General features: G+C 37.5%; 1 protein-coding gene across 1 annotated transcript; it reads left to right on the forward strand.

The window, feature by feature from the left end:
- Positions 1-7,175: 7,175 nt before the first annotated feature.
- LOC131298602 (alpha-1,3-arabinosyltransferase XAT3-like) lies at positions 7,176-11,115 on the forward strand. The gene is given in 5 exon segments (XM_058324083.1): positions 7,176-7,227; positions 9,182-9,465; positions 9,467-9,899; positions 10,453-10,602; positions 10,605-11,115. Coding segments are annotated over 5 exon segments (1,218 nt in total). The 3' UTR covers positions 10,904-11,115.
- The last annotated feature ends 342 nt before the right edge of the window (positions 11,116-11,457 follow it).

The raw sequence follows: 11,457 nt of genomic DNA on the forward strand, positions 1-11,457 counted from the left end.
GCTAAACAGACCACAAGACGTGCAACAAAACTTAGGCTCAGCATATTAGTTAAGAAAATATATCATAGTCAAAAACTGAAGTGGGGGCAACATCATGTTGTCATTTAAGACCTTCATAAGTTGCCACAACATCCACTTCAACCCACTTACTGAAATGAATAAGCCACAAAACAACACACTGCCACACACACACACACACACACACACCACAACGCATGCAGGCAACATCCAACTTCAGTTAAGTGAAGTTAAACAGACCACAAGGCATGCAGCAAAACTTAGGCTCAGCATATTAGTTAAGAAAATACATCATAACCAAAAACTGAAGTGGGGGCAACATTATGTTACCATTTAAGGCCTTCATAAGTTGTCACAATATCCACTTCAGCCCACTTATTGAAATGAATAAGCCATGCATAATGCCGAAATGAATAAGCCACATACACAACCCCAACAAAAAAAATGAATAATAGATTCAAACCAAATGACAGCAGGTCCCTCTAATCACTGTCTATATCAGAATCTGCAAAATAGCCTTTGAATTCATCTTTAGCTGAGCGTTTTTGAATTTCAAGGCGTGCATCCTCCCAATCTTTCAAGCAAAAGAGACAATCCAAAGTGGAGCTAGTCTGCTCCTCCTCTCATCCAACACTCTTTTACCTGCACTAAAAGCAGATTTGGATGCCACTGTAGACACAGGAAGGGTTAGTAGATCACGTGCCATGATTGAAAGAACAGGATATTTATCTTCATTTTTTTCCACCAAGCTAAGACATCAAAATCACGCCTGTCATTCGCGTTAACAAATTCTAGGTCCAAATATTTTTCAAGTTCAATGCGTGAAATTCCAGTGCTACTTCCTATTCCTAAATTTGAACTAACAAAATTCCAAAATTCATCATTGGTACTTGTAGAAGATGTTAAAGGAGCAGCAGTACAGGCAGCATTAGAACGAAACTTAGATTCATATTTAGCATACATGATAGTCAATAAATCATTCACATTAGCAGAAGAAGGTAAAGCAGTAATCCCCAAATTAGTACCAATCTCTCTTAAGAGCAAGCTAACACCTTGTAACTTCATCCTAGGGTCCATTACTGCAGCTAACATAAATATTGGTGGCATTTCCTCATAATATTTTCTGAATTTTCCTTCCATATCTATACAAGCATGTGCAAAATTTGGATGTTCCCTATGTTTACGAAAATTGACACTGATATTGAAAAGATGATGAAGCACAATACAAGAAGTAGGATAACGAACACCCGAACAAGCTACGGTAGCAACATAAAACACTTTCAAAAATTTCATGAACTTAAAACCAATTTCCCAATCCGCTAGAGTTAAAGAATTACTACTACACGGTCGATACCTCTGATTAACATAAGCAGATATTGCATCACTATATTTTCTACAAAACTTTAACATAAGGTAAGTCAAATTCCAACGATTTTGAACATCAGAGTTCATATTTTTGGATTTAAGATTGTAAAGTGATGTGCACAATTTATCAAATTCTTGTTGCCTAGATGGGGAAGTAGCAATAAAAAGAACATCATCTCTAATTTTTTTAATCTGTGGTGCTATATGTTTCAAACCATTTTGCACACTAAATTAATGACATGACATACACATCGCAAATGTAATAATTCACCAAAATAAGGAGTCATCAAATTTCTTATAAACAATGGAAGTGTAGCACTATTAGCGCTATGGTTGTCAAAAGTAATGCTATAAACTTTATCAACAACTTCAAAATCCCTAAAAACACCCATAATACTTTCATAAATCTGTTCAGCATCATGAGGAAACTCCACTAAACGGAAAGCAATAATTTTTTTTTGCAAAGTCCAACTAGAGTCTATATAATGAGCAGTCACACAAATATAACCACGATTATTTATACCAGACCACATATCAGAAGTAAAACCTATTGCACCAACAGTTGCAAGTTCACTAATCAAATCATTTTTAACTTCACTATGAGCTTTCTTCGTATCACTACGGGTTGAATTTCTAGAAACTTTAGCAAATGAAGGATTCAAACAATTTTTGACAAAATATTCAAATCTAATATCATCACCAAAAGTAAATGGTTGTTCTGTTGCAGCTACATAAAGGGCCAGTCCATGTCTCATTTTTTCTTTTGAATAAACAAAATTACTGCTATCAGATGCACCACCAGTTTTGTCAGCATGTTTACTTCTTAGATGTCTACCATGTGGCCCTACATCATTATTACTTTTACATTTATAATTTTTGTCACAATAATGGCATATAGCCCTAGCTCTTATGTCAACACCATTTTCATTCTTGAAGTTTTCATTTATAGAGAAATGATTCCATACCCACGAGTGGCGTCGTGACCTTTTTGAACCACTAAGGCCTGAATTTGCAGCTGCAGGAGTAGAATCTGTTAGAGTAGCAATAGAACCTAGAGGTCCTGTTCCACTTGGACCACTTCCACCACCAACAATGTTTGAAGCAGCTTCCTCACCTACAGAACCCATACGCTGTGGTGCAATAGGGTTTCGTGGTAGTTCATCAGAACCTGAGTGGGAGTCACAATCCTCCCCATTTCCAGCATCCATCTACAAACAAACACCATAACATGGGTTATTGGGAAACACGAAAGCCCTAATTTTGTAACCCTAAATGCAATATTCAAGTAATGCAAAAATAAACTAATCCATATCAAGTATGAAGTATCAATAGACAACGGTGCATGTCTATAACAAAATCATCAGATCTGGTCATTTCTAGAATATACAAAATATCAACAGTGCATGTGCTCAGAGAGATACAGTGACTGGTGAGTGAGTCGGTGAGTTTCGACAAATTTGTCAAAAATATACTAATATACGAAATTACTCAAATTAGTAACAAAAGTGAAAAGCCCTAATTTCTTGTTACTAATTTCAGAAATTAGCAATAAAAACCCTAATTACGTAACCCTAATTTTAAAAATTAGTAACAAAAGTGAAAAGTCCTAATTTCTTGTTACTAATTTCAGAAATTAGCAAGAAAAACCCTTATTTCGTAATTCTAATTTCAGAAATTCGTAACAATAGTGAAAAATCCTAACTTCTTGTTACTAATTTCAAAAATTAGCAACAAAAGCCCTAATTTCGTAACCCTAATTTCAAAAATTAGTAACAATTAACAAAAACCCTAATTTTATAACCCTAATTTCAGAAATTAGTAACAATTAACAAAAACGTTAATTTCAAAAACCAGGTTAAAATTCTATTTTCAGAAACCCTATTTACAATAGATAAGTGGAGACTGGAGAGGGAAGTGAGAGAGGTACCTGTGCTCAGAGAGATACGGTGACTGGTGAGTGAGTCGGTGAGCTGAGTACCTGAGGTGATGAGAGAGTCGGAGAGATAGACATTGAAAGATTGATGGTCACCGTCGCACCGACTCACCCTTTGAGAATTGAGACTTGCGTTGCCAGAAAGTCGAAAACGGAGAGAGAGAGAGAGAGAGAGAGAGAGAGAGAGAGAGAGAGAGAGAGGTGTCAGGTGAGCAGCGAGACAGAGAGAGTGTGTGTGAGAGTCTGAGTCTCTGAGAGAGTGAGAGAGGTGAATGACTCGGTGAATGAATCCAAAGAAATAAGGCATGCCAGAATCCAAACGTTGAGGCTCGTCGTCAGAGATGAGAGGACAGAGAGACGTTGAGAGAGACAGAGAGACGTTGAGAACTTGAGAGGAGTCTGAGAGAGTGAGAGATTGAGAGATTGGAGAATGATTGAATGAGATGTCTGCTAGGGCAGCATCTCATTCCTTTTATATGATCTTTGTGATCATGTGCATACGATACACCATAATCCATATGCATCAACTTATCGAAAATTCTCGTAGAGTCCTATAAGGCATCACTCGAGGGCCGCTCGAGCTGTTTATTGAAAATTCGAACCGTCTACTTTTTTATGTGGGAGTGACTATATCATTCATGCAAAAAATGAAGCAAATTGGTTATCGTTATATACTACATTGCACATTACAAAAAATTCCTATTAATGAATCTATGTTCCGATGAAAGGGCTTCCAAAACCCGATAGACCCGAAAATTTGCGAGAGTGATTAAAACACCAAAAACAACGAAATGAACGGTATGAATCGTCATACTTATGTCGCAATCGTGTGGCTAGCGTACATTGGACTATAGCGGAATACATTGGTTTAGAACCAAATAAGTTAAATGTATAGATTTAAACGGTAGCTGCAGACTTATTTTTTCAAATATTCGATCTAAACCGTTACGATTTAAGATCTTATCAAATTTATCATCCTTTCCAAAATAGGTGATAATCGGATATCGGAAACCATGTGATCAGGACACGTTTGGTGCTTCCAAAGACGTAAAAGTCCTATAATGCACCACTTTAGGGCCGCCCGAGTTGTTTTTTGAAAATCGGAACCGTCTACCTTTTATGTGGGACTATTTATATCATTTGTGCAAAAAATAAAGTAAATTGGTTATCGTTATATACTTGATCGCACATAAAAAAAAAATTCCCTATCAATAAATCTACGTCCCGATAAAAGGGTTTCAAAAACCCGATAGACCCGAAAATGTGCGAGAGTGATTAAAACACCAAAAATAACGAAATGAACGGTATGGATCGTCATACATGTATTGCAATCGTGTGGCTAGCGTACAAGAAGCCCGTTTTTTAAAAATAGAATTATGTAATATATATTACTTGTTCTAATTATAAGCACAAAAAGATTGATGGCCTTGGTGGTTTGAGATGTGTGTCAATTGTCAAGTCCCCAAGGACTTGAGTTCGAACCCCATAGAGATTATTTTTTTAAAACCAATTTTTTTAAAAAAATTAGTTTTTTTCTTATTTATTTTCTATATATATATATATATATATATATATAAATCTGTATTAGATAAAACGCAATATATATCAATATATGTGTAGTAATTGGTATGTTATCATGTTTGAATTTGATTCAAAAAATTTTAATCATATAAAATATTTTAAAAGCTTATTTTACTTAAATAAGATTAATAAATTATTGGATTATCAAAAAATACACACAAATAAAGTAAACTATAATCTTAAAACTCTTATTTATTTAATAACAATTTTTTTTGGTTTTTCCATGCCTCGTGACTCGTGCCGTGCCCGCAGGGCCCACCCTAAGGTGCAGCCGCTTTAGGCCTTCAAAATTCGGGCGAAAACTGGGCCTCGTTTTTCAAAAGACGAAAATATATTATATATAAGTTATTCCGAATTCTAGCACAAGTAGAGTTCCAGGCTTCCAACATCAGTGGTTTGTCCATATTGCTTAAATCGAGAGATCCTTGTTTCGAGTCCCACGAGGCTCATTTGCTAGATTTTTCTTGTATTAGTTGTGCTTCAGTTATTTTAAATGTTACTCACTCCAAGGGTTCAAATCTTTTGCAAACTACTATAAATGTTTGGACAAGTTTTCTTTTTAATTTAAATTTTTAACTTTTAATATCTAGTTCACAGAAGAAAAAAACAAAAAAACAAACACTTTTGACTATATAAAAGCATAATAATTACTTCGAACTCAACAAAATTTGATAAAAGTTGTTTAAAATAATTAATTCTCTTATTATTAAAAATAACATTCTTACAATTAAAGTTCATAATATAATTAGTCAAAAAAAGACACAATGTATGAGCGATACCGATATGTTTGATTCATTTTTTTCTAATGGTATAAATTGTTTTAAAATTTTATTTTAGTTAAATTATGAAGCTAAAAGTTTAATCTCTTAACCTTATATTAGACACATACTGACATACATTGATTTTTTTTGTTAAAAATATAGGGCCTCATTTTTAAAATTTGCTTTAAGCCTCCAAAATCTCAAGATCGGCCCTGCGTGCCCGTGTCGTGCCGTGCCGTGACTTGTGCCCCATCCCACTTCCGTGCTGTGCCCGTCTAAGACCGTGTCGTGCCATCCCGTGCCAAGCCAACTTCCGTGCCGTGCCCGTGTCGTTCCCCCTCACTTCCGTGCCTGTGCCCGTGCTGTGCCCGTGTCTGGCTAGAACTGTGTCGTGCCGTGTCGTGACTTGTGCCCCATCCCACTTCCGTGCCGTGCCAGTGTCGTGCCCATCTAAGACCGTGTCGTGCCAAGTCAACTTTTCGTGCCCGTGCCGTGTCTGGCTAGAACCATGTCGTGCCGTGTCATGACTCGTGCCCCATCCCACTTTCGTGCCGTGCTAGTGTCGTGCCCGTCTAAGAGCATGTCGTGCCGTGCCGTGCCAAGTCAACTTTCCGTGCCCGTGCCGTGTCGTGCCGTGTCTGGCTAGAACCGTGTCGTGCCGTGTCATGACTCGTGCCCCATCCCACTTCCGTGCCGTGCCAGTGTCGTGCCCGTCTAAGACCGTGCCGTGCCAAGTCAACTTCCGTGTCGTGCCCATGTCGTTCCTGCTCACTTCTGTGCCCGTGTCGTGCCGCGTGCCCACTAAGACCGTGCCGTTCCCGTGCCGTGCCAGGATTATTCCGTGCCCGTGCCCGTGTCGTGCTGCCTTCAAACGTGCCGTGCCGTGCCCGTGCCGACCCGGCCCATTTTACATCTCTAGCTGTGGCTGTGGAGAAGAAAACAATCGTTCTCTAGGGAGAGAAATAATTGGGATGGGTTTTGGACTTTGGCCCCCCAAAATTTCAAGGCTTGCCCTGAATCCATTGGGTGTCCGTGTCTAAAATGCTGCTACTTTTTTTGTTGTATACTCTAAAATGCTGCTACTGATCGTTCTACTTCTATGCATGTGTTCCTATTAGTGGTCCGGACATAGATTCGTACATTTTCGATTTTGTCCATGGATTAATAGTTCGGATAAGGATTCGAAAATTAAAAAATTGTGAGATTGATTGGAATTTCATTTGAAAACTGTGGATTATCCGAATCGGACAACTGTGAGATATTTAAAAAAATATAATGTGTGTGTGTAACATATAGTAAATAATTATAATTTAACACATATTTTTATATACATGGACTGTAATGTAATGACTTGATGTGCCTACCGTAATGTGTTTACTGTAATGTAATGACTTAATGTTTTTTTTTTTCTTTTTTGAGCAATGATGTAATGTATTTAGTTGACTGAGAACTATTGAATTACACGAAAAAAATTGAAAATCCAAGTTTCTTTCTTCTATGGAAGATGGCAGATTGAAATGTTTGAGGAACTTGCAAAAACTAGGGGTGAACATGGTTCGGATTGGTTCGGTTTTGTAGTAAACTAAGAACCAAATCAATATCTACGGATTATAAATTTTGAGAACCAAACCAATCTATAAAATTCATAAAACCTAACCAATCCAGAGCTTTAAGATACGGATCGGTTTCGGTTTTGAACCATGGTTTGCTTGAAGTTAAAATATCAATTTTATACACTATTTAAAGTACTCAAAATGACATAGATAAATAAAACCAAAACTTATATTTAAACTTAAAATTCTATTAAAATCACCAAAACTCGTGAACTAATAAAAATTTAAGACAATTACTATTCGCATTAAAGGAATGTAGCGGTGAAGTGGAGTACTAAATTAGGAAGTTTAATTCACTATGGCCTAGCCTATGTTTATTGGTGTATCTATATTAAACTAAAATATATACTTCCTCCGTCCCCTTTTTAAAGTCAAGTATTCTATTTTGGGTTGTCCCTTAATAAGTGTCCATTTTGTAAAGTTAGTGGGTAAAAGTTGGTACATTTTTCATTTTGCCCCTAAAAGTAGATTTTATTTTGAAAAGTTAGTGAGTAAAAGTATAATGATGATGTTTCCATAGAAGGTAAATAGAGAAAGTCGAGGTAAAAGTTGATGTGAAAGGTATAATGACGATGTTTTCTTAATAAGTTAGAGTTACAAAGCGGGATATTTAAAAAGGGACGGAGGGAGTATAAACTAGTGCTTGCCCGTGCCTACGGCACTACTCACCCCGATTGGATTTGAAATACAATACCCTTAGAATCTTGATAGTAGCTCAAAATATTATTTCGATTTTTAGGTAGCTACAAATTGCTGAAAATTAACCTCTTTTTTTTTTGAATGGCGAAGAAATTTTTTTTTTAATTGATATGAAGTAAGTGAATACGCAAACAGTGTAGTGTAGTGAAGAAATTAGCAACTCACGAAATTATGCAAAACGCCGTTCAAGGGAAGGGGGGGGGGGGGGGGGGGGACCCCACAAAGTCTCTACAGTTTTACGAAACAGAAAAGAACATTTAACAAACACATGGTGGGTAACAGAAAATACTTTTCTAGATTTTGGAGGAAGTGTATACAAAATAGAAAAGAGCATTTTAACAAACACATGGTGGGCAACAAAAAATACCTCTCCCGATTTGATTTCTCCTGAGGGAGTTGACTGTCGAGGAGGAGTGGACAGTGGATGATCCCAGTGCTCGGCAGTCCAAGGGGGGGAACCCCTTCCTCGAAGATAGACAACCTGTAGGGGAGGAAAGGTCTCGTAGAAAGGAAGCAATGAGAATTGTTTTCCCCCCTTCTTTGTTCAGAGAGAGAGAGAGAGAGAGAGAGAGAGAGAGAGAGCTAGCTGTGAAATTTGAATTCCGATTCTTTTTTCCTCTTAGACAATAGATGGTATTTATGTAATATGATGGGCATATGTGGATACTTTCATAAAATGTGAAAAAATGCATCTCAACCCTTGGATCAAATAAATCCGAGCCATTGCAACAATTTGTCTCTACACTCTTCTGTTTTATAATAGAGAGATGTATGTATATATATGGTCCGGATCGGTCTGGAACCGCAACCCTTAATGTAAATCCACAAAGCAAACCATATAACTCGGTTTTGAATTTTTTTTAAACCAAGACCAAACCACACTACTTAAAACCAAACAAAATAATTAGGTTTGGATTGGTTTGGACTGGATTCACGATTTAACGGATTATTTGCTCACCCCTAGCAAAAACTGAAATTTGTATTCTTGCTAAGTGCTTGCTTGGTTGTTGTTTAATGCAATCCGTGGACAAAATCGGGATTGAACCGTGACTCTCTGTTCGGATTAAAACCGAACTGTGAGACTTTTGGTCCAGACATGGATTTCATTTTCAAAAAACCATGACTCACGAATTAGGATTGGATTTATAGAAATCCGATCCGATCTAGACCGTGCACAACCCTAATTCCTAAGCCATTTAATGATGAATCAGATATCCAAACAAAGTTAATCAAACCGATCTGCGACACTTCGGAACCATTGTCAGATGTCTGCGAAATGATCGGAGACATTCGGATTCGAATTCATGGCAACTCATCCACAGTTTTTGTGATCACTTCAAACAACCCAAAAAATTTACCCAAAAATAGTTCATGGAGCATAAGGCCTTATGCCAGGAAAGGAGACAGAATTGCAATGGGGACAGTTCAAGAATTCATAATTAGGTTTGTTGCAACCTCCAACCAAGAAATCCCAACTTGCACCCACAACCACAGTGGTTCCAGGACTTGTTTTTTCCACAAGTGGATACACCGGAAACCTATTTCATGATTTCACAGAGGTTGTGATTCCGTTGTTTCTCACCTCACGAGAATTCGATGGACGAGTGAAGTTTCTTGTGACTAACAAACGGTCATGGTGGATAAGCAAGTATAAAGAAGTTTTGAGAAAATTGTCCAAGGTGGTCGATATTGATAGAGAACCTGGAGTTCATTGCTTTCCAAGAATGGTTGTTGGACTTAAACATCATAAGGAGTTCAGTATTGAACCTTCGAGATCTCCATATTCTATGACAAATTTCAGGGAGTTCTTGGGAGGCGCTTACTCGTTAGAGCAAGAAAGAGCTATTGAAGTAACTAGAGATGGGGGAGGAAAAAGGCCAAGGCTTCTGATCATATCCAGAAAGAGTACCAGGTTATTGATGAATGAAGGTAACGTTGGAAATCTAGTATAAATGTAATTCATCTGAATATTTGGAGTAAGGTTTATTTCATTTACGATTTTCTTTTTTCCGAGTTTGGATTTTCAAGATTTTGAAAATATCTTTGACGACTTTCACAAATAAATCAACACAAACAAGTTTTAAATTCGTCAACCAAATGGGAAATGGCTATCTTAAAATTCGTTGTACAATAGTATCAGTATAGCAGTAGTCAGTTTTCAAAATTGCATAAAGGGAGACAAATATGGTTCTCAAAATGTCATAGGCTAGACTACAGTCATTTTTGCGCTCCCCTTCATTAAACCTAATATGACTCTATTTCTCATATCTACGTGATATTACGAAAGAAATTGCATTCAATTTTTGAACCTCTATTGCTTCAGTTTCTGTATTTGGATATCCATCCTTCATCTCCTCCAAATTGCTACTACAGTGTAAATAGGGATGGAGTTGGTGTTTTCTCTCGTGAAATCTTAAAGGAAACACCCATGGGTTTCTACAGGACCTTATAATTTAACATCGGTGACTAAATCCTCCAACAGGTGAAATAGTTACAATGGCAACAGGCTTGGGATTTGAAGTGGTGGTGACAGAGGCAGACTCAAACTCGGCAAGATTTGCAAACCTGGTGAACTCTTGTGATGTGCTGATGGGAGAACATGGAGCTGGGCTTACAAACATGGTTTTTCTTCCCAAAATGCCACTGTGATCGAAATACTCCCCTTGGGAGGATTGGAATGGCTGGGCAGAACTGACTTTGGTGACCCTGCTAAAGACATGAACCTTAGATTCCTTGAATACTAGATTGGCAAAGAAGAGAGCTCCTGAAGACAAGAATACCCTCCCGACCATCAAGTTTTTAAGGACCCTTATTCGATATTGAAACAGGGCTGGCTGGCTTTTCGGGCAGTGTATTTGGATAAACAAAATGTGACACTTGATGTGGGTAGGTTTCAGGCAACTTCGTTAGAAGCTCTAAACCTTCTGCACTAGAAGAAGATGCATTTTGCAGGAAAGGGAGTTCAGATTGTATCTAGTCATTAATTTTTGCTAAGAAATATACCTTAACGGCCAACTCATTTCACACCTAAACAACCACCATTATTCTTTGCAATCCACTTTCTGAAGAGGTTTCACGTTGCACGCTGCATGAGTTTAAGGGGACAAGTGATTTGACAGTTATAGTGAACATCACAGATAGTAATACAAGTGGTAAGGAGAACTATAAAGCGAAAGACCAGGCTTTTTTTGGGTAAATGAAAGACGAGGCTTTCCCCTTGGTGTGATTTCTTATCTTGAAGAAATAACTAGATTTTCCAGAATATTATGTAGTTGTGCACCCCCCTAATACTAAGAGCTCATGTCAAATGTGCCTACCTTGTCAGGTGAAAAATGGACAAGGTGGACATATAATCTACCACGTCTCCTACTACCGGGCAAGAACACGATCACTGCTTAGTACTACCTACCTTCAAGGGGAAAGCTCCAGCTTGATTTATTTGCTCGAGCATACTTTATGTTTGGTAGTAAGATTCATCAAAACTTAG

Source organism: Rhododendron vialii, chromosome 8a (genome assembly GCF_030253575.1).
Source record: "Rhododendron vialii isolate Sample 1 chromosome 8a, ASM3025357v1".
NCBI lineage: Eukaryota > Viridiplantae > Streptophyta > Magnoliopsida > Ericales > Ericaceae > Rhododendron > Rhododendron vialii.